Genomic DNA, 23,360 nt, shown 5'->3' on the forward strand with positions numbered 1-23,360 from the left:
GACGCGCAGGCTCAGCGGCCATGGCTCACGGGCCCAGCCGCTCCGCGGCATGTGGGATCTTCCCGGACCGGGGCACGAACCCGTGTCCCCTGCATCGGCAGGCGGACTCTCAACCACTGCGCCACCAGGGAAGCCCCCCAAAGGTTCTTATTTATATGTCAGGCTTTTTACTAGGCAACTTGTAGGATACATTATCTCTAATCATCACAACAAAGTTGCAAGGGTAGGTATTGTCATCCCATTGTAAAGGTGAGAAAACTGAGCCTCAGAGTGGTTTGGAGAGCCTCAAGGCCACACAGCAGGAAAATGGCAGAGTCTGTCTGCCAGCAGGCGACGTTCTTTCCACTAGCCCACACCGTCACCCTCATGCAGATATGACATTGGCCTTCCGTAATGTCTCCAGTATCTGGGGTTGATGCATTTTGCATTTCTGCTTGAAATAAAATTGGATTCACTAAGAAACTGCCCAGTGTCCAAGAATATAACCTTCTGGGAGAGTAAAACCTACTGCTTAGATGAGAGTTCAGTATGGGGACTTGGGATGGTGTGTCCCTTCTGAGCCTCACAGAGTCAGACGGTAATAGTGGAAGTTTTGTTTTTCCAGAGATAGCAGTTGTTGCTGGGTCAGTTGGGTAGATGCTAAGCTCTCCCCACAAAAGAGAACGTTCTTTGCGAGTTCTCATGCATCCAGAGGCTCAGACTGGAGAGAAACTGGGAGGGGCGCAGTCCTCCTCAAGGGAACATAGTAGTCAAAGTAAAATGTTTCTGTTATTTTTATATCTATGCTGCGCTACCCGTTGCCCCCCCCACAAATAAAAATGCAAGTTGTAAGTTTTACCATTAAGAAATGTCTCAAAAGACCTTATTTGGTGAAGGATCTCCTTTTGGGTATCTATTTTAGACCTTTGATTTTTGTTTTTAGTGGTAAGCCAGTAACTTAGAATGTAACTTTCACTATTTCTCTCCACACATAGAATAATTGGAGAGGAGAGACCATCCCAGGCTTTTTGGCAGTTTCTGAAGGTTTCTAGGATACATTTGATTGGCAGTTAAAAGAGAAGCATTCTTTGAAGAATGAGAAGCCCAGCATAATAGGAACTTGTTATATTGTTTGTAATTTACATTAAATTCTGTCAGCGTAGGCAGATGATATGTATGCACATGTTAATGAGTTCCTAACCAAACTCTGCGCTGGTCAATTACTATGATCAGAGATAGCCCCTCTAAGGATATTTAGCTGGCGTTTTATCAAAAATCCACACTCCAGAGAAAACTATTACTAAGGTAGCAGACTGGCACTATCTTTGTCTCAGATGGACACCAGATGATTTGTGAATTAATATAATGGAAAAAAATCATTTTTCATGGGTAAAATGGGTGGTTTTCAAGATATGTGTATTGGCTAAAAATGTCGCACAAACATTGCTACCCTTGGACAAATGGCCGCAAGAATCTAGCCAGTCTCAAAGCCAGTATCCTCAAGAATGGTTCCCAGGCTGGATTCCAAAGACTGCCAGTGTACAACGATGGCTCACTTGGAGATTTTTCTGTTCCCTGACTCCAAAGTCACTGTTAAAATATTTTTACGGTTGTCTCATATACTAATGAGTAGGAGTTTGAGTAGAGGAGATTTCCGTCAGTAACAATGAAGTAGGGGACCAGGTGCATTTCTAGCCTTTAGTTTTTATACTTGATTAAACTAACCCAGATTAAGTCTTAGTAATTGAGTTTGAACTGTAACAAAGAAAAGTATCAAGAACTCCATCTCAGAAGTGATTGGCGGGTGTTGGAAGTAGGTGAGTGTGTTAGAAGGCGATTTTGTTTTACAAAGACAAACTGTAGTGATTTGGAGCACTTAATGTGTTCAGTGTTCAACTCTGTCTTGGTTTATTTTTTTTCCCTAATGCGCTAGTAAAGGAAACTTTACATGGTGGTTCTCTGAGTTTTCAACTCATTCATGTACAGGAAAATGTTGTAATCCTATAATTTAAGTAATGTACTTCAGTCTCACAGGAATTCTAAACCATGCTGTTTTTCAGAATGTCCATTTGGTAGCCAAGTGGCTCGGAACCTTGGAGAAACTCCTTGAAAGATTCAGCCGGGGCAGCCACAGAGATTACAGGGTTTTCATGAGTGCTGAGTCTGCACCTACACCAAATGAACATATCATCCCTCCAGGACTCCTGGAAAATTCCATCAAGATTACTAATGAGCCCCCCACAGGAATGCTGGCCAATTTGCATGCTGCTCTCGACAACTTTGATCAGGTAAGAAAGCAGAAGCAGCCCGGTCTGACGCTGAAGTCAGGGTCTTCTCACAAGACTGTGAGACCTAAAACCACAGCCACACGTGAAAGAGAATGAACCACGTACCTTTTTGAGGAGCTTGCTTATTGAAGACAAACATGGCAGACTAGTATCTCTAACCATAGAAAGAGAAAAAGCCATTGTTCTTATTGACGTCGTTGAGAAGATTGATGACAATAATGATGACGTGGCAGGAGTTTTAGTATACTACTTAATATTTTGATCTGGTTTTGATATTAGTAAATTTAAAGCCCTTCTTTTTAGATTCTATCCATCCTGCCTTCATATTTATATTTTCATGTCCTTCCGAAGTAAAACAAATAAATTAGTACCTTTATAAATTAATGATAGTTCTATTACCAGTAGTCTCCTTGTTCAAATTACCACATCCGTCTGTGTCATAATCAAGTCTGTCAGTTTCCTTTGTTGCTATTTCTCTGAGCTCCCAGTCCTTCCTCTAATTTCTTAGAAATCCTTGGTAAACAGCATTCTTATTAGGAGAAGTAGAATAAGCCCGAAAGAGGAAACACGTATGATTTGGTGATAAATATTCAGCCTCCTGTTAGAAATGTTATTATACTCTATGAAACATGCCCACATGCTTATCTTTTTCTCTAGGTCCCTCTGGGCTAAGATGAGAAAACCAACATTATGAAGGCATTAAAATAATTGGCCACCTAAGAATATAGTTTTGAAGAATACAATTAATTGCTCAATTCAATAATTGAGTAAGTTGGTGCCTGTTTACACAATGGGCTGTGTAAACAAAAGGCACTCAAAAACTCTGTTGAGTCTGTTACGTGTTTGAAGTATCCTTTTTTGCAAGCTAAGAGAGGCATGTATTTTATCATCCCTCAATTTATAATTCCTGGCCATTTGTGACATTCTCAAGCTCTCTCTCAGAGTAAGTACAAAAGAGGAGTTTGACGTATTTAAATAGGATTTATCCAACTTCCCAGAACAATTGTCTTTGTCTGTGAAAAGTGAGCAGTTCATGAGTAAATAGGCTTCAGCCCAGTTGTCCTTCAGCTTTTTTTTGGTAAGTACCTCTCTGATAATCTGATAAAACTGTGGATACTCTCCCCAGCGAAATGCACACTAAAAAAAATTGTTGCATACAATCATAGGGATGACCAGATCCCCCAAAGCCTATGCATGAATTCCTTCCCCAGTTAAGAACAGCATGTTCTAGTTTATTTATGAAAGTATCAGGTTTCTTTTTTTTTACTGCTACTTGGAAAACCCCTTACAATAATTGGTTACATTTATTGAAAAGAGTCTTAAGAACTTCAGGGGGAAGTATTTCTTATCTACTGGAAAGGCTCCTCTGAAATATTAAGATTAAATTTGTTCATAAGTAGCAAAAGCAAAGCTAATCAATGTGATTCACTAAATAAACTTTCCATCAAACCTATTTTAGCCAAAACCTAAAATTTTAAAGCTTTGTGACCACCTAGAGGGGTGGGATAGGGACGGTGGGAGGGAGGGAGACACAAGAGGGAGGGGATATGGGGATATATCTATACGTGTAGCTGATTCACTTTGTTAGAAAGCAGAAACTAACACGCCATTGTAAAGCAATTATACACCAATCAAGATGTTTAAAAAAAACAGATTCTAAAGAAAATCTAAAAATTTTAAGAGTTTTTTTTGAATGCTGAACTGTTATTATGTTAGAAAAAAATGTGGGTTTTATTCAGATTATGTAATTCAAGGTTACTAGCCTGTGCTCCCTGGCTATCTGTGTGTAGGTTTCTAGAACCCTTTTTTTTTTTTTTTTTTTTTTTTTTTTTGTAGTGCGCGAGTCTCTCACTGCTGTGGCCTCTCCCATTGCGGAGCACAGGCTCCGGACGCACAGGCTCAGCGGCCATGGCTCACGGGCCCAGCCGCTCCGTGGCATGTGGGATGCTCCCAGACCGGGACACGAACCCGTGTCCCCTGCATCCGCAGGCGGACTCTCAACCACTGCGCCACCAGGGAAGCCCTCTAGAACCCTTTTATCAGTTAGAATTATGGCTGGCTATTTCTGAAGGAAGTACAAAACAACAGTGGCTTAAACAAGGTTAAAAAAGGCATTTCTGCCCCATGAGAATTCAGGAGCTAGGTCATCCAGAGCTCCTTTGTGTCACCACAAAGTTGTCATCAACCCAGTTTGCTTACATTTCACCATTTCTAGGATGGGCTTGCCGTGGTCCCAAGTAGCAGTGAGGGTGGCAGCTCCCATAGCTGTGTTCCAGAAAGTAGGCTGAGAGAAGGAACAAAGAAGATGACGAAGCGAACTTGTTTGCTTTCTTGCAGATTCATTCTGCAAGTTAATACACAATACTTCTTTCAATTTATTGGTCCAACTAATTCACACTGCATTACCTAGCTGCAAGAGAGGCTGGAAAAGTAAATCTATCTTGGGCAGTGTATGCCCAGCTAAAAGTCAGCAGGAAGGCACTTTAGGGCGGGCAGATAGTGGTCTCCATCACAGACCTCCTCCTTTCCCAAGTCTCCTTGTATCATCCTGGATGTTCTGTGTCGCTGCCGTGGCCCTATCTTGCTGAAGCCTGTGACGTGGACAGAGGGTGAGGAATGCCATCGACCTTGGTTCTCATTTGGGTTAGGTAAACGGGTCCCAGTTGCTCCTATTGCCTGGCTGCCCTTCTTAGAGGAGTAAAGCACCTAAGGGATCTAGACAAGTTAACTGTTCTGTTTAGGTATTTTCATTTTGCATGCTTTGATTTTCAAGTCAAATTAAATCTGTGTTCTTAATCTTCTCCCCAAGTCAGAATTTATCCTCAAATTTTGACGTGTATTCATAGCGAACAAAGTGCATTTAATATTGATCCTTGGGCTTCCCTGGTGGCGCAGTGGTTGCGCGTCCGCCTGCCGATGCAGGGGAACCGGGTTCGCGCCCCGGTCTGGGAGGATCCCACGTGCCGCGGAGCGGCTGGGCCTGCGCTCCGGAGCCTGCGCTCCGCAACGGGAGAGGCCGCAGCAGAGGGAGGCCCGCATACCACAAAAAAAAAAAAAAAAAAAAAAAAATATTGATCCTTTATTACCTTGATCATTCTAGAATATTTACGTAAATATGATCAGTAAGTGACCAAGATGTAAAGGACCTTTTCTGTAGGATGCTGCCTACCTAACCCTCTTTCAGCTCAGCAGCGCTGCCTCTTGAAGATGTCATAAATGTTTGGGCTCCCTTCATCCCCAGATAACCAGATTTTTGAAGCAAGAATGTAAATATCTTTTTCTGTAAGATTTGCAGCAGAAACAAATCATGGTAATTGTGCATGTAAAATTGGCATCTGTGTGCACGCGACACTGTTATCTGTGTGTGGATGCCTGTTCTCTGTTCACAGTGCTGTTTGTATATTTTCTGATACAAACACTTGATCACTTGCTTTGTAAAAATACAATTGACCTGAAACGTAGAATGTTAGGTAGACTCATATTTTTCTTAGGAATGCCTGATTCACATTTTCTTCTAATGTCATTTATATTATCAGAGCGTAATGAAATGGGCATCGACTTATGATTTTGGGTTTTTTAACAGTGAGGCTAAAATTAGGTCAGTTATATGAAGTATATAGATGGAAATAATGTACTAACTGTAGTACTTGGGTTTTCCGTGGACTATATGTAATTCAGGGAGGGTGTTAGGTGACTTGTTAGATCATAAAATTTTGTCACTTCCATTTGGTCTCCTAGAAATTTCTTCCTTTTAAAAGCAATGCATTTTTATATTCTTCAACATTAATTCCAATTATATGGTTTCTCTTTTCTTCTTTCACAAGCTTGCCTTTTACTTGATGTTTAGTTGTGGAAAAGTTATTTGTAATGATTGTATATTTTTAAGCCCCATAAATTTCCTAGAAGTGGCCTAGTCATTGAGAATAACCTAGTGATTTAGTTGGGTCAGCACTGTATGTGGCCTGGCCAATTCTAGAACTATATTTGGTGGTAACCCTGGATTCTGATGAAAGCGATAGAGAAAGAAACTAAAATGCTCTTCTGCTCCTGGACCAAGAGAACAAATCTAGGCTTGGTTTAGACTTTTACTGAAAGGCCTCTGGGAGGCCAGATCTGAGCTCCCACCCCAAACGGGCTAAATATATTTTGTATTATAGATGCCTACATTGTCAGATCCATTTAACTGTAGACCAGGTGTAATTTGACCGTTTTAAAGGACAAGGCAGGAAGGCGCTGTTTTCGCCTCACCTTCCTTCGCTGCCCACCGTCAGCTGGAAGGAGTCATCCTCAGTTTTTCCTTGTTTGCCTCACAGGACTGCCAGATTTGAGACTGGGTAAAGTACTACCCTTAAGACACAGATGGCTGCTTTTCACCTTTTAATTTTATGGCTTTTGGGGCCATAACCATATCAGTGTAGCATACCAGGTTTCCCTCTGCCTTTACAAAAAAAAAATCTTACAGATCTACTCTACAGGGCGTATGTTTTCCAATCTTCCATATGCTGTTCTGTCATTCCAACAGTGAATTTTACTTTCAGTTCATTGGAAGAAAACCATTTGTCGTGGTGGTTGTATTAGTCAAGGGACAGTACAAAATTATAGTGATTCAGACAAGATAATCTCTCACATGTAATTGGCAGCTCTGGTGCATGAGATCAGCCACACACCCAAGCTGTGGTGCCTCCACCATACCTAACTCACAGCTTCCAAGTCGTCCAGTCATCATCGTTTGTAGCTCACAGGAAAGGGAAAAGAACGACAACCAGACCAAGCAATTGCCCTTTAAGCAAGTGATGTGAAAGTTGCATACGTCACTTCTCCTCAAACTCCGTTGGCAAAAACTTGGTCACATGGCACATCTGGCTTCAAGAGGGGCTGGGAGATTGTTTTTTGATGAGTGGCTGTGTGCCCAGATAATCGGTATTACTATGGAACCAGGAGAAATGGAGAATTGGCATTAACTTATATTCTGCTACAGTGATGAAATTAAGATGATGGCCTTTTGTCAAACAGATTGTACAAGAACATTTTTGCAGGGGACATTGATGTCAGGCAGTATTACCACTGGCAAAATGAATTGTCTCATTTTCTAGTGAAACAGAAGAATAATTGAAGCAAAATAAAAGCATTCCTCTTACATCAACAGACTGGCAAATGCCCAACAGTCTTCTGTTATGCTCTCCTAGCTTAAAACTGCATGTTACCTCTGTCCTAGGTCTCCCTCAAAGTCCTCTGCAAGATGACGGAAAACTCAGACCCTTGCCCTTGGAAACCATATGGATGGATGATCAAACATTCTTTCTTTTCTCCAGGATACACTTGAAGTGTGCTCCAAGGAGCAGGAGTTTAAAAGCATTCTCTTCTCTCTGTGCTACTTCCATGCCTGTGTTGCTGGGAGACTGAGGTTTGGCCCCCAGGGCTGGAGCCGCAGCTATCCGTTCAGTTCTGGAGACCTCACCATCTGTGCCAACGTCCTCTACAACTACTTAGAGGCAAACCCTAACGTAAGTGCCAGTGGTCAGATAACCTCTTCCGAGGAGTGAACTGAATCTGTCAGTCTTTGGGCACTATCAAAATGGACCATAATTTCTCTTTTGAAGCTATTATTGAAATAGCTGACACTACATATGCATCCTCTGCCAAGTGTGAGGTTTTACAACAGTGGATGCTCGAACTTTATAAGATGGGTCAAGCCAGTTCTACATCAGCAGCTCAGTGAAAAAAAAAAAAAAAAATGTCCTTCATTATGTTAACAAAAACAGTGGTTTACATGTGCATGTATGCCAGATTCATTAGGCAGGTAATGAAGCATTTGCACAAATGTAATTACATACAGCAATTCTGACAGTTCATAACACTGCATTAATAATCACTACAATTAGTTCTGATGATGGAAGCAATTTACAGCACGTCACATATATAAATAATGGTGCATTTCCTGCATATGTCATTATTATGTATTAAGGATGCCACCTTGTTGTGACTTTTTCAGTAATGTTCCCCTTGATTTGAAGTTAAAGGTAGATGAATGATTTTATTTTGTAGCTAAAATGTGTTCTACAGATGGGAAGGGGAATACTTCATCAAGAACATTTGTGTAAACTCTTATAAACTCAGTGACTGGATTTCAAAAAGGATGAATCATTTGTAAGGATTTTCTGACTTAGTCCTCAGAAGGGAAACTTTTTCCATTAAGTTAAATCTGTTAAAAATCGAGGTATGTTTGTCAGAACCAACCAGGCATGGTGCTTTAGGCCACACTTTCTATTAAAGGACCTTTAAAACCATTCAAGCATGTTTCTGTGTATAAATGGTTCTTTTTTGTTCTTTTGGTAATTATTGTTATCTTTGTTATCCAAGTTTTCTCAAGCTTTGAAGATGGTTTGACTACCATCTGAATATGTACACTTTGTACATAACATGGGTGTGTTCTCCCAAGGAACACATTTTGAATAAGTTGTATCCAAGATAAATGGCTTTCATACGGTACGTGATGATCACTATTCCATATCTAGCATTTTTTTTAATTTATGAAATTCACTTTGAGCATATTTGGACCATTTTAATGAATACTATTTTGTGTTGATCTTAGCACCTTTTGTTTAAAACGTTGCAGGCAGAATTGACTATTGTAATAGTTCTGGAGAGTTCTGGGTAGAAAATGAAATAGACCACTGAGTACTTTTATTCAAATCCTTCATTACTGTCCCAGGAGGCTGAGGCCAGGGATATTATCGTATTTCAGCTAGACCCTGTACACAGTTGAGGTAGGAACGAAGGGGAGCAAGAGAAGGGTTGACTCATGTTTCTCTCCGGCTCTCACATCCCGAGGCTTGGCAACACCACTTGGCCGACTGAATCGTGCTATGTCCTGATGCTTCTCCCACGGGTGTTCCAGCATCAAGACAGCTTTAGGTTTTAAACACGCGCTCTTGTGTCTCAGATGTCTTGACCCAAGTCATTCACCACACATCACATCACGAAGCAAGTTAGTTAGATCCGGGAATTAAGTTGACGTGCCCACATAGTTTGGTTGTACAAGATGCCCTTTTCAGGAAGGTATATGTATAAACTTGGAAGTAGGCAGATGATAGATGATATTTCAAGTCATGAGATTAGATGAGATCATCAAGGTTACAGAGTATAACTGAGAGATCTAAAGATTACGTCTTAGGGAATGCCAACGTTTAACTATTGTAAGAACTTCCGTATTTTTCCATATGAATTTCGTAAGTCTCACCATACGGAAATTCTTGAATGTCAAGGTTGGAAGACTTTAACTGAAAACATCATTTGGTTGTTTACATTTAAGGTTGGGGATGGGGCTATGTAACATCTGACTTTGGTTTTACAAAGCCTAGAGGGAGTAGGAAGAAAAATTGTTTTTCTGTAGCAGTACCTTTCTCCCACCCTGTGGAGTACAGTTTGGGGGACATGCCCAAGAAGACCTCTACTGAGTAACAACAAGTTCACATTTTTTTCAGGCTGTACCACTGTGCCAAGGGAAGGGTTACAAAAAAAAAAAGTATTTGTAAAAAACAAAGATCAAGATTTGTGGGAAGAAAATCAGTTATTGAGAAGAATAGACCCCTAGCTGATTAAAATCTTGAGGGAGCTATATATATCAGATAATAATGTATAGCAGGCATTAATTAAATGTGATCAGAGAAATAAAGTTAAGAGGTCTCTGTTTCCCATCCATTTCTGTTCTATGGGAGGTAGTCCATGGCATGGTTGAGAGAGCATGGTACAGTGTAGCCACTTTAATTTTTCATTCACATCAAAGTGGCTTAAAAGAAAGACATATTTGAGGTTCATTTATTCAAATTCAAATAAAGTTGTAGCAAGTACATTGGAATAGTTGAAGCAATTTTACTTGTTCTGTCACATCATGCAACAAATGAAGGCTATAATTTTTTACTTGAACTGTTGGGAGGCAGTATACTGCCCCCGAGGGTATAAAGGTTTCTGTCTAGAAAGGCTTCATCACAAACTGGCACGTTTTGCAAACCCAGAGGAAGCTAAAGGGTAGCAAAGAGGGGCTTCAAACCCTGTGAAGCCAAATAAAGAGGAGATACAGTGATTCCTTGAATAAAACATACTACAGTCATTAGTTACAGCACTTGGAACAGTCATGGAGGCCAGTCATGGCATAAACCGAGCTCTCAAATCAATCTGTGGCAAATGGCTTGGTTTGCCTGGACTTTTGGATGGTGATGGAATTCTAAAGAACACCCCAAATTCAAATTGTATAGGTTTTTCTTTCTTTTCCCTGATTTAGATCATAAAACCTGGTATAAATCAGATCATAAAAATGTCATCCCTCAAAGGTCCTATGAACCAACACCCTCTTGTGGTTTTTAGATGAGGTTTTGAATGTGTAAACCTTAACTGCATAACATGTTCTAGAAATAATCCGGTTTGCTTTAAAATCTTCATTAAAAGCTCAGCTTCATTAAAAGCTCACTGAATGTATTAAAACACACTGAAAATAATTTTCAGCCAGTTCAATCCTGGCAATTCAGACAATTCCTGAACCTCTTTTAAATGCCCCTGTAGGTGGGGGCTTGTAGAGAGACACTTGCTGCTGACTGACTGTTCGGAGGCAGGTGCCCCGAACCCGGAAGTGAACGTTTGCATGATTCCCCTCCCCTCTCCCGCCAGGTCCCATGGGAAGACCTCCGTTACCTCTTTGGTGAGATCATGTACGGGGGCCACATCACAGATGACTGGGATCGCAAACTGTGTCGGGTGTATTTAGAAGAATTCATGAATCCCTCTCTGGTAAGACATTTCTTAAGTCATTTCACAGAGGAGAAAGTTCTAGGAAGATTCTTTTTTAACTTTTTATTTTATATTGGAGTAGAGTTGCTTAACAACGGTGTGTTCGTTTCAGGTGTACAGCACTGTGATTCAGTTATACAGACACGTTATCTATTCTTTTTAAAATTCTTTTCCCGTTTAGGTTGTTACAGCATATTGAGAGGAGTTCCCTGTACTATACAGTAGGTCCTTGTTGGTTATCCATTTTAAATATGGCGGTGTGTGCATGCCAATCCCCTAACTATCCCTTCCGCCTACCCTTCCCCCCCCACTGGTAACCATAAGTCCGTTCTCTAAGTCTGTGAGTCAGTTTCTGTTTTGTAAATAAGTTCATTTGTATCACTTTTTTTTTTTTTTTTTAGATTCTGCATATAAGCGATAGTTTGCTTTCTCTAAGAATTTTTTAAACTGATTTCACTATGTAAATAATTCTTGAATGTTATTGAGGATTCTTGGCCTTTTGTGAGTATATTCTGGCCCACCTTCCAGGGAGTTTGGAAGTTTGTTAGAAGTGTAGGATCTTGGGCCCCATCTCAGACCCACAGAATCCGAATCTGTGTTTTAGCAAGACACCTCCCTGCCACCACCGCAGGTGGTTTCTGTGCCCACATGAAGCACTGTCCCATGCAGACTCACTGGATCTTTGAGATAACCCCGTGAGGTACACAGAACTGACACTGTCACCCCATTTCATAGACAGTGAGACTGGGTCACGGTGATTTGCCCCAGGTCTCCCAGTTATCCCAGCCAGGGGCTCTAGCCAGAGGTACTGATTTCAATTCAGCGGCTCTGATACAAGTGAGATCTATAGTTTTTTCTCTGGCACAGAAGCCATGGAGTATTCTAAATTTTGATCACTAACTCCTAACTAAATATGCGCTCAAGAAAACTGCGGTGGTATGAGAGGGCAGTTCTTCCTTCTGTGAGGAAGGGGCAGAGCCCCCTTGTACTGGTTTAAAGAGGCCAGGTACCCTTTTCCTATTTCTCATCTTACTAGCCCTAAGTCTGTGTACACCAACACACCCACATGGTTTGTGACTGGTGCTGGGTTTTCTGGAAAAAGCACTCAGTCCTTGTTTTCCATACTGAAGTAGCTGAAAGTGGCGGCAGACTTTTCTCATGTCTCTCTCTAAAGGTTTCCAGGTTCATGGCCATTGCCTGATTATTTCTTGGAAACGCAAGGCACCCTCCACCGTGCCATCTCTACTCCCACTTGGGCAAGACACCAGCTGTGTTTAGAGCTGTGCCATGTGTTTTTAAAAAACAATAGTTTGAGCAACGTCCTGTTTATAATTTCCTGAGCACTTCATCTCCTAAAACCATTATGCCTTCCTCAAGTCCATTTTGAGAAGTAATATCATCATTTATTAGAAAACATGGTGTACTGTAGTCTCATATAGGAAATTGAGGACAGATTATTTTTTGCTACTTTTAATAATGTTAAACAAGTTGGGGACAAGGCAGGAAAAAAAAAAAGACTTTCCTGCCATGTGACCATTATTTGTTTCTTTTGACTGTGAGTCTCCTGGTCTTTCCTTAGTTCTAATGAGCGAGGTTTCAGGGGTCAGACAGACACTTTCAATTTAGCACAACTGGAAGTCACTCCTCAGAAGAGGTCCGGGAGTACGTTACCATGGAGATGGGAAAGATAAACGGGGTCGGGTGTGCTACCTTTACAGAGGCTGATTTCTCTGAATGACGGTGGAGGTCAAAGGGGCAGAGCGCCAAACTCACACTGCTCTTCCCTCTCTGGTTCTGGCCTGAGGATGAGGAGTGAATTACTGTTGCCAACCGAGACAGTCCATTAACCTTCACAAGGCTGAACTCCCATTCACATAACTGTAAAATAAATATAGATGATGCAACCAGAGGGGCATCTCAGGTGTGTGCATTAGCCCTTTCGAAATTTCGGTACCTGCCCTTCCTTGCCGCTCTGGTGAGGTTTTCAGGATGGAGATGCTCATTTGCAGTCTTGCATCCTCACCAGAAAGCACTACCTTGTCAACTCACCAGAGGAAGTTAAAGCGCTGACTGGTTTGGTGGCAGAAACTGCAAAATCCCAGTTATTTTGTTCTCATACAACCGTTTCCTGCTCATGCTGTTTACGTTATTAGGAACTTAAGCTAACACTCCAGCATCTGCAGGATGTCTTTTTGCCGCTTCTCACATTGGTTAACTTATTTGGCAATTAATTAGTGTCTTTGGTTACATGGGCACGTGGTCAAACCTTGGAATGCTTTCAGTGGCTTTGTCCTGTTAAGGAGGATGAATGAGTTTCTTGTTGGGTAAATGACAGGGCATTTAGAGAGGGTTCCCCAAGGGCAATGTGCTTTAGAGGGTTCCTGGCCAAAGTTAGGGAATTATAATTAATATTCTTCTCTCATGTAAGGTGCATACTTGGCAATGCTAAACAAGTAATACGGTAAATTACTTTTGGAAAATAAGGTATCAGGTCACCTGAAAGCTGTCATATATTAACAGCTTAAAAGTTGGGCTTTGAAGTAAAACAAAATGACAGAAAAGCTCGGGTTCAAATTCAGTTCTCCCTTGTGTTTGCTGTGCAGTTTTAGACACATCACGGAACCTGAGCCTCTGTTTATTCATTTGTGAAATTAGGGTACACAGTAGCAGTCACTCACCATCCTCTCCTCCTCAACCTGCCCCACTCCCCAGCACCAGGCGACCACTAATCTACTTTCTGTCTCTATAGATTTGCCTAATCTGGACATTTCATATAAACGGAATCACACAACATCAGGCCTTTTGTGTCTGACCTCTTTCACGTAGCATGTTTTCGAGGTTCATCCGTGTTACAGCATGTATCAGTACTTCATTCCTTTTAAGGGCCAAATAATATTCCATTGTATGGATACACTGTTTTATTTATCTGTTCATCAGTTGATGGATATTCGGGTTGTTTCCACTTTGGGGCTATTATGAATAACGCTGCTTTAAATATTCATATATGTGTTTGCATGGATATACATTTCCACTTCTTTTGGGTATATACATAGAAATGAAATTATTGGGTCATATGGTAACTCTGTGTTTAATGTTTTGAGGAACCACCAAACTGTTTTCCAAAGTGGCTGCATCATTTTATATTCCCACTGGCAATATATGAGGGTTCCATTCTCTCCACCTCCTCGCGGTGGGTGTGAAGTGGTATCTGTAGTTTTGTTTTGCATTTCCCTGAAGACTAATGATGTTGAGCATCTTCTCCTGTGCTTATTAGTCATTTGTGTGTCTTCTTTGGAGACATGTTAATTTAGAACTACTGATTCTTTGAGGCCTAACAATAACCTTATCAAACAGCCCTCCCCCAAAGGCAGGACAGGTGGCCACGGTGCAGAGAGTTAGGGTCCCATCAGCAAGAAGCAGCTTCTCATAAAAGCCTCTCAGTGGGATGGGAGAAGGCTTGGATTTAGAATCAGGGTTCCCAGAGCTCCTTGAGTATGCTGACATCTTCACAGATTTCTTAAAGTAAGAGAACAGAAGTCTCTGTGTGAACTAAGCCTTGCTTATCGGGCTTTACTTGTTTGACATCATAGTAGGAACTTACAGTAGGACATTCTCAGGTTTTGTTTTTTCTTCTAGAAAATTAGGGTGTACTTGAGGTAATCATGTCTGTTTCTAGGGCACAGGAAAGACTAAAACTAACCTTTGTAAAAGGCTGCTATGTGCCTAGCTATCTGCATACATTGTCGTTAAATTCTCCTGGCCACAATCTTTAGGTTGATATTAGGATCCCCATTTTACCGATGAGATTGAAACTCAGATGAACTGTCATTTTTCGAAGACCACCAAACCATTCCGGGGCCGGGGGGGTGGGTGGAACTGAACCAGATCTGTCTGGCTATAAACCTAGCCCTTCCTGTTGACTTTGCTGTTTTCCTTTGCTTTGCTCACTGCCCAACATGGGGAAGGCACTCTTCACGTATTTGTAAACAGACTTGCCTAATTGTCTTTCCAGAAAGCACGGACCATTTGCACTCCCACCAGCATTCTACGACTATGCACTCAAACAAATGTCCATTCCCCCCTGGCATTTTGAAAGTTCCAAGCGGTTCCACTTTTTGGTTACTTTCTTTGCTTGAAACTTTTAACTTTGGCTGCATTGAAAAACAATTAACTGTGGCTCTTAAATTTTCTTTTAGCTAGTGAGCACTATCAGGGAAAACCAAGTCATTGTTTGTAGGGAATAAATTTTGGCTTGGAGATGTTTAGTCTGACTTTTGGTTTTAGTATTCATATTTTGTGCCCACATTTTAATTTTGGCTAATTTATCTATTCAGTAATGGTGAGGTTAAATCTCCTTCACAGTTTTGTTTTGGTCACGCTGAGTCAGGTAAAATTGTGATTTTGATTATTTTGATATATAAATGTGAAATGATAGAAAATGTGAATAAATGAATAAAACAAGCCCAGCTGATGGATACTGGTCACGAGAGAGTCTGCATTGCTACTTCTCATGTTTACTGGGTCCAGGTCTCTGTTTCTGGCAATACGAGAGACTGGATAACTTGAAAATTCTCCCGATACAAAATAAAAATAGAAATTCTGACTTTAACATTTCAAGTGCCTTTTGGAATTCAGGAGAGCAACTGAGCATCACCCCTAAGGACGTGGGCTCCCTAGGCGATCTGGGATTGCAGGCTTGAGAAGAAAGGAACAAACTGCCACTACTCACCGATGTCATGATTGTGTAGAAAATCGCGCTTATTTTGTCCCCATGAGACTTGTGAGTTCCTTAAGAACTAGGTTATATGACTCTCTTATACATCCATGGCTTATTGGGGTATACTAGGTGATCAGTTCATACGACTGAATGAATTAATGAATAGTCACTTGGTCTCCAGGTGACAGTGAGGGGACCAGAGAGCATGAACATACACAATTACAGAGATAAACCCCATTTTCAGAAAATGATTGTAAAATTCTAGGCATAAAATAGCTACATTAGGTGATGGTTTTTAAAAACTAGCATGCCCTGTACATTTAAGTGCATGTAGACAGAATTTACAGCAAGAGAGGCTGGGAAAATTAAACACAAGTGTAACGGTCCCCTGGGAACTAAAGAACAATCAGGAGGGAAAAAAATCTGAGTTAACCAGAAAAGTATAAGCGCTTGACTGTTGTTTATAGCTGGTCAGAGACCGAGGCCAATAAATTGTTTTGTTACATTTTGAAGTACTACATTCTAACAAACATTTAGAAGTTCTGGTAATCTGCTCGCATTGCCTTGGTTGAGAACATTCTTCCAGGCGGAATGTCTACCCTTCTCCCTGGCCTGAATGAAGTGGATGGGTGTGATTAATGCCCGATAACTCCGGCCGCTCACTCATTAGGCAGCTATGGATTGAGCACCAGTGTGTGCTAGCCAGCAGCTGCCCCAGCGTCTACAGATCTTGAGATGAGCGACACACACCCTGCCACAGAATTAGTGTATACTGCCCTATAACGTGTTAGTTAGTTACACACACTCCCATGTATTTTTTAAGACAGGCACATATAATTATGCATGTTTACAAAATCTACGTGCATGATATATAAAATAGTTTGAAGTAGTATTGCAGAAGTACCATTAAGTCATACTAAAATGAGTTCAGAATTACGATTAAAATCAAACATATGCCCAGGCAAGTGACTCTGAATCTCAATTTCTCTCTGCGAAATGGGGATATTTGGGAGAAGCAATGACTTCAAGCATGCAACAGGGTGACCAATAACACACTAGACGGCTCAGCACCTGTCCGTTCCCTTTGTGTGCACGTATCGTGTTACCCCAAGCAAACGGCAAACCAGGTCCTCTTAAGGATGGGATTCATGCGTGTTCCTTGGACTCCTCCCCAGAGGTCAGCGTGGTACCATACACAGAGCAAAGTGATTGATTACAAGAGGGTCAAGAGAGATTTCAGAGAGCTTGCTATCTATCCAGCATTGTGCTGGGACCATCTTACCAGTGTTCTCAAGGTGTTTAGGAGGTGAAGCTTGATGTCCACTTAGATTTGGAATAACTGACTTTTCCTTTGTGGTTGAAGGTTGATGATGAACCGATGCTGGCACCAGGATGTGCTGCCCCACCCAATCTGGATTATTCAGGCTACCACCGGTACATAGAAGAGATGCTTCCTCCGGAAAGCCCGGCACTGTATGGCCTCCACCCAGATGCTGAAATAGAATTCCTGACAGTCACATCCAACACTCTCTTCAGAGCTTTGCTGGAGATGCAGCCCAGGAATGCACTCAGCGGTGAAGAGCTGGGCCAGTCCACAGAAGACAAGGTAGAGGGTCATTCTTTCTTTTCTATTGAGTTATACTGTATATACAGTAAAGTACACTAATCCTAAGTGCACAGCTAACGAAGTTTACCTTTGTGTACACATAACCACCACCTGGATCAAAATACAGAACATCTCCAGCACTCCAAAAGGATACTCCTGCCCCTGACTGACCAGTGCTGTCTCCACCCCAGGCCAGAGGTACCCACTCTCCTTACCTCTGTCGCCACAGACTAGATCGATCAGATTTCCCGGTGTTTAAACTTCAAATACATGCAGCCTTACAGGATGTACTAATTTGTGTCTGGCTCCTCTCACTCCGCATTTCATTGTGAGGTTTGTGAGATTCATCCATGTCGCTGCATGGACCAATGGTTCATTTTTGTTTACTATTTTACTATGTAGTTATTTATATATATAAAATTCTTAACTTGCTCCTTCTATAGGGGAGGGGTGTTCGGGTTCTTTCTGGCTCCTCATTACGACTATCACAGCCGTGAACATTCTTGTATAGTCTTTTGTCAGCATACAAAGGTACCTCCCAAAGCTATCTGCTCATAATACTCATTCCTTTATACCCAGAAGTGGAATTGTTGGATCAAAGGGTATAATGTTCAGCTTTAGTAGACACTCCCAGTTTTCCAAAGTGGTACAACCACGGATACACACTCCCGCCAGCAGTGTGCATGAGTTCCAGTTACTCCTGCTTCTTGGGGTCTTGTTAGGAGTCATGGTATTTCTTTGTGGTTTTAACTTTGCATTCCTCAGTTAAGGAATAATACTGAACATATTTTCATAGGCTTATGGCCGTTTGGATACGCTTTCATGTGAAGTACCTGTTGCACTTGCTTGCCCAATTGCTAATTGGGTTGTCAGTCTTTTTCTTACTGATTTGTAAGAACTCTTTTATTTCAGATGTGTGTCCTTTGTTAGGTGTACGTATTGCAAATATCTTCTCCACACGTGTGGCTTGCCTTTCATTCAGTGTGTTTTTGGCTCTGTCATTTTGTTAGTGTCTTTTTTCACCTTTTCTTGGGAGACTGGCATTATCGTTCTTTTGAAGGTTCTTATTACCGTAGAATGACGGGGATGAGAAATGGACATCAAATAATTTTTTTTACCTTTGGGTTAAAATCTTACTCCTCATTAATTTAAAACCTGAATAGTTTATTTTTCCCTCAATAAATGAGCCTCTATTTCTCTCAGAATTATCAATCAAGGATTCAGTGTGTGGAAACACAATAAACATCAGGTCTAATTATAGTGAGGTCCCAGGAACTTGCCGTATTATTTCTTGAAATTTTTCAGTTATTTCTTGAAATGAGGCCGTTCATTGAGACACTTGTTTGTAAATTTAGAAGCTTTAGAATTTGTTACAGCACGTTTTATCCTATATACTAACATCTTCCCTATACGAATTTAGATTTTTAAAAAGATGAACGAATTTAAAAATCCATCCATTTGGGAAGATCTATAGTGTTAATAGAAGCAGAGAGGTGGATGAGGTCTTCATCTAGTTCTGGGGCTTCAATCTCTCCAGGGAGGCAGCTGATCATTAAACCAGAAAATGCAAAGCAAATGAGGTAAAGATGCCTCAGCATCTCCTACAAGCAGACTGGTTGAACCAACCACCATCTACTAGGTGTTTATATACTAGGCACTATAGAAAGTGCTTTACAAATATGCCAATTTAATCTGCAACAGCTCTGAGTAGTAGCGGAATCTCTATTTTGGAGATAAGCTTAGGCGACTTCCCAAGGCCAGACAGCTAGAAAGGGCCAGTGAAGGAAACCTGATTTTAGCTGTGTCCCAAAGCCTTTCTTTGACCTAAGTTCTCTACAGCACTGTGTTTCATACTCTGTACTGCTGCTGTAAATAAGCTCAAGATTTCAGGATCTGACAAATGACCTGCCAGGGTGCTAATAAAGCAATCTGCACGCATCACGTCAGAGCCACAGGCAATAATGCGAGAAATAAATGAAAGAGGGAAAGCTGCCTGAGGCTGAAGACAGGCAATGTCTTACAATCTTTTGTCCTTCTTAGGTATTGGTTGGTATTCCCAGCTCTGTAAAACTGCATCGTTAGAATAAATAACCACATCGGAGTACTATGTACATATGCACGTCTTCAGTGAACAAATCCTTCATTTCTTTAGGGCAACAGCTACAAAAGACAGAGGCTTCCTTGTTGTTGAAAATATTGATCCAAATTGCCCCCAGATTTTAGGATGTGTCAGTTGCAAGGGCAGCATCGCAGAGTCACCAGAATTAACTCAAGTGTAAAGGGCATCTTTGGTTCATGTGACTTTTCAAATAACTTTTCTAAAATGGCAGATTGCAAAATGGACTACCCAAATATTGGGGTTCTCCATCCTCTGATCATGTCTTTACAAACAAATGAAATGTAGTCAATGAGAGAGAGTTCTTATGTTCCCTAAATGCTAACAGTAAGTAAACTACAAACAAACAGTAGCACCTCCCTGACTAGACTGTGGGATATCAAGGAGGGGAGGGGCTGCACCGATTGAGGGAGCTGAGGGAGTTGGCGGTGCCACTCTGCCCCCCTCCTGGGAGTTAGTAGGCATCTTTTAAACTCATTAGCAAGCATCTTTGGGAGTTGTATGATATAGTGCTAGACTTAAAAAAAAAAAAAAAAATAGAGGCTATATAGTCACCGTGACCAAAAATGAAATAGAAAGGAGCTAAATCTTTGTGTTTGTTAATGATTTAAGGTTAAGAATGTCTTGGATGACATTTTGGAGAAACTTCCAGAGGAGTTCAACATGGCAGAGATAATGCACAAAAATCCAAATAGAAGCCCCTATGTCCTTGTTTGCTTCCAAGAATGTGAGAAGATGAATATTCTCCTTCGGGAAATCCGGGTGTCACTTCAACAGTTAGACCTTGCCTTGAAGGTAAGTTTAAAAGTGAAACTAGAGCAGCCTTCGTATGAACACATTAAAAGATACTCACGATGTGGCCTTTTTTTCTCCCTGCAAGGGGGAGCTGATGCTGTGTCCTGATATGGAAGCCCAGCAGTCTGCGCTCAGTCACGATGCAGTACCAGAAAGCTGGAGCAAACTGGCGTACCCGTCTACTTATGGCCTGGCCCAGTGGTAAGCACCCCACGCCTGCTCCTGCTGGCCGTCGCCAGCCTCACGGCTGGTTTGGCGTTCGGAATTATGCCTCATAGGAACCGTGAAAAGTGTACTTTGTGATTGTGTTCAGCCATAACTGTGCAAACCACCACCGGTTTCACTTGAGTGAGAGGCAAAAATCAATTAAAAGTCAGGCTCAGAGCAAGCTTCAAATTCTGCTTCTCAGTGAATAGCTGTCTGATCTTGGACAAAATACCTGGCCTCTGTGCTTCAGTTTTTCATCTGAAAAATGTGGAGAACAGAATTCCCTCCTCGAGTGGATCGGATTTAAATGGCCACGGGAGGCATCCTTAAGTTAACCCTCACATCATGTTATATCCTTATTTTCAAAGCCAGTGATTACTAATGCCATTTCACAGCGAACTCCTAAAATGGCATGAGGTAAATCAGACTGCCTTCAACTTGGGGGTGTGACCGCAGTGACGTGCCACAAAGCCAGGGACAGAAATTCACAGCTCCCTGAAAGCCAGTGTTGTCTCCAACCACAACTCAGCCTGGGTAGTCAGCACCGGAAGTTTCACAAGGCTGGCTCTGTTCTTGGCTTTTCCACATGGACATTCTTTCTTCTCACTTTCCTAAATTTTTCTTCCACGAACCAGAATGCTATGCTGATCCTTAAACTAGAAGGTCCCATTAGAATTCCAAGTGACTGCACGTTGGAACTGCCCCCCCCCCAGGCACACAGGGGTTTTCGGGGGGGGCGCAAACCCAGCAAAGGTGCCCTGTGGAAATGCCACAGATGGCAGCAAAGCATTGCAGCAGGGAAGGGTGAGCAAAGCCTCGCTGGATTTCTGTTAATGCTGTGAATATCTAGAATCAGATTTTATACTTCCAATCAAAAAAAGGATTTATATTTACACTTAAATTTTATAGCAATAACTTTAGACTTATCTCCACCGTCTTATTTTGTGCTTCCTAAATTCTGTATTTTTCTTAGCTGCTGCTTTTCCAAACTTTTCTGACTTCTCTTGGTTTAAGTTTTCTTTATCCCATGTTCATCCCTGTACAGTTCCTATTATTTTAGGAAGACTCTTGATGTTGTAACATAAACACTTTTGGTGTTTCTAACACAACGTAAAGTCAATACTTTTTCCTTTAGACGTTTTAATGTAGTTCATTTTAATCCACAGTAGTTTTGTTTTGTTTACAGTCGGCGATTATTTTTGCTTAATAACATGTATAGATTTCTTTGTTCATTGTTGCTTTCTTTTTCTTTCCTGTACTTTGACTTCCAAATAAGCTCTCCTAATCCAAATGATTTGGGTAGAACTGGTATTAATATCTCCACTTGACAGATGACTGAGACAGATTTCATGTTTCTCCCAAGAAAATCCAAGTATTAATTCTTCTGTGTAAGTGATTTATAGATAAGTAATTTGTATACATGACAAATAGAAGTAAAACCATTTAAACTTTTGTCATGAGATTCTATAACTTCAAGACAAAAAGACCTTTCAGGACTTATTTTTGCTGTTGACAGACTGTCCCTTGGGAATGTTTTTAGGATGCTTTTTGTCAAGGTCATTTGCAAAGATGGCCTGTGGTGAATCTGACATATGTTTGAGAAAATGCAGTTATAAAACTCCTGTGGTGTGGAATACAGATCTTTCAGAAAAATAATGTTAAAAGCATACAACATTGTAATTTATTTTACCTGTGTCACCTGTACAGAGTTGTCATAGTTCAGCTACTATGCACTTTCAAAAATCATGTCAGGTGACTTATTTTAAAGCCCAGCCACCTATGTTTTTATTCTCACCACAAAGAGCATATCCAGAGGCCATGCCATCAGCCCTAGATGTGGTAAGAACTGCCCTGCTGCATTACAGCCACCAAAGCCATGGTCCCTGAGAGATGTTTGCAAAACTTCTGTATTTCTGTTGTATCTTCCTTTTCTTTCTCATCTTTTACGCCTTTGGCACAGGGTCCTATTTACTTTTAATCCTAAAATAAAAGTGAGCCCCTTTCCAGTTGGCATAAATTCAGGAAGTTCAGGCCACATTGGGGCCATGTAGTCAGCACTGAAAAAGGCAGAGAGGAAAGGAAAGAAACTGGGCTTGAGGTTCTCTGAGCTGCTGAATCGAGCATGCCTTGAGTCAGATTTTCTCTGGAACCTTCAGTTACAGAATGCAAAAATGCCACTCATCATCACTGAAACAACTACCAGCAGCAGCCTGCGTGCTGTGCGCACCTCACCCGGGGCTCCTCTGTCCTGGATCCCCTCTTCATTGCCCTAGAGGAGGAAGTACACAGCAGGCTTTCAGTGTACGTGGTGGGGAGTAGATGGTATTGTGTCCGAATTCTCTTTACTGCCCTCTCCTCACTCGATTAATGGTTTACCTGTATGTAGAAGTCTAGATATGATTATTTTCTCTCAGAACTTTCATAAATACTTGTCATTCCTTCACAACTAAGTTATCGCGTCTGGGAGGTTTCTAACGTTTTTTTCTCTTGACCCTTCCTGTATTAATCAATCTTCTGTAATCAATGCTCTGTAATTTTTACTGCTGTATTTAGGTGTGGTCTTTTAAAAATGCATCTTACTTGGTACTGTGTGCTGTTACAAACGGGAGGCCACAGTTGCTTCCACCCTGTAAAATTCTTAGCCTTTCTTTCCCCAGATATTGCCCTTGCCATTCTCTTCATCTGCTTGAACTCTCATGTTCCATCTGTGTGTCCCCCTCCGTGTGTTCTGGTTGAGTTTGTCAGTTCTGGCTGATCTTCATTATATCTTCACTTGTCTCCTGTTCTCTTGCCTGTTATTAATATCTCCACTTGACAGATGACTGAGACAGATTTCATGTTTCTCCCAAGAAAATCCAAGTATTAATT

General features: G+C 41.3%; 1 protein-coding gene across 1 annotated transcript in view; it reads left to right on the forward strand.

The window, feature by feature from the left end:
- DNAH11 (dynein axonemal heavy chain 11) overlaps nt 1-23,360 on the forward strand; it is a 326,309-nt gene that overhangs the window by 297,648 nt on the left and 5,301 nt on the right. Inside the window, 6 exon segments of the mRNA XM_055085043.1 lie at nt 2,040-2,267; nt 7,580-7,771; nt 10,932-11,051; nt 17,132-17,374; nt 20,103-20,285; nt 20,371-20,486. Coding sequence (XP_054941018.1) covers nt 2,040-2,267; nt 7,580-7,771; nt 10,932-11,051; nt 17,132-17,374; nt 20,103-20,285; nt 20,371-20,486 — 1,082 coding nt within the window.

Source organism: Physeter macrocephalus, chromosome 5 (genome assembly GCF_002837175.3).
Source record: "Physeter macrocephalus isolate SW-GA chromosome 5, ASM283717v5, whole genome shotgun sequence".
NCBI lineage: Eukaryota > Metazoa > Chordata > Mammalia > Artiodactyla > Physeteridae > Physeter > Physeter macrocephalus.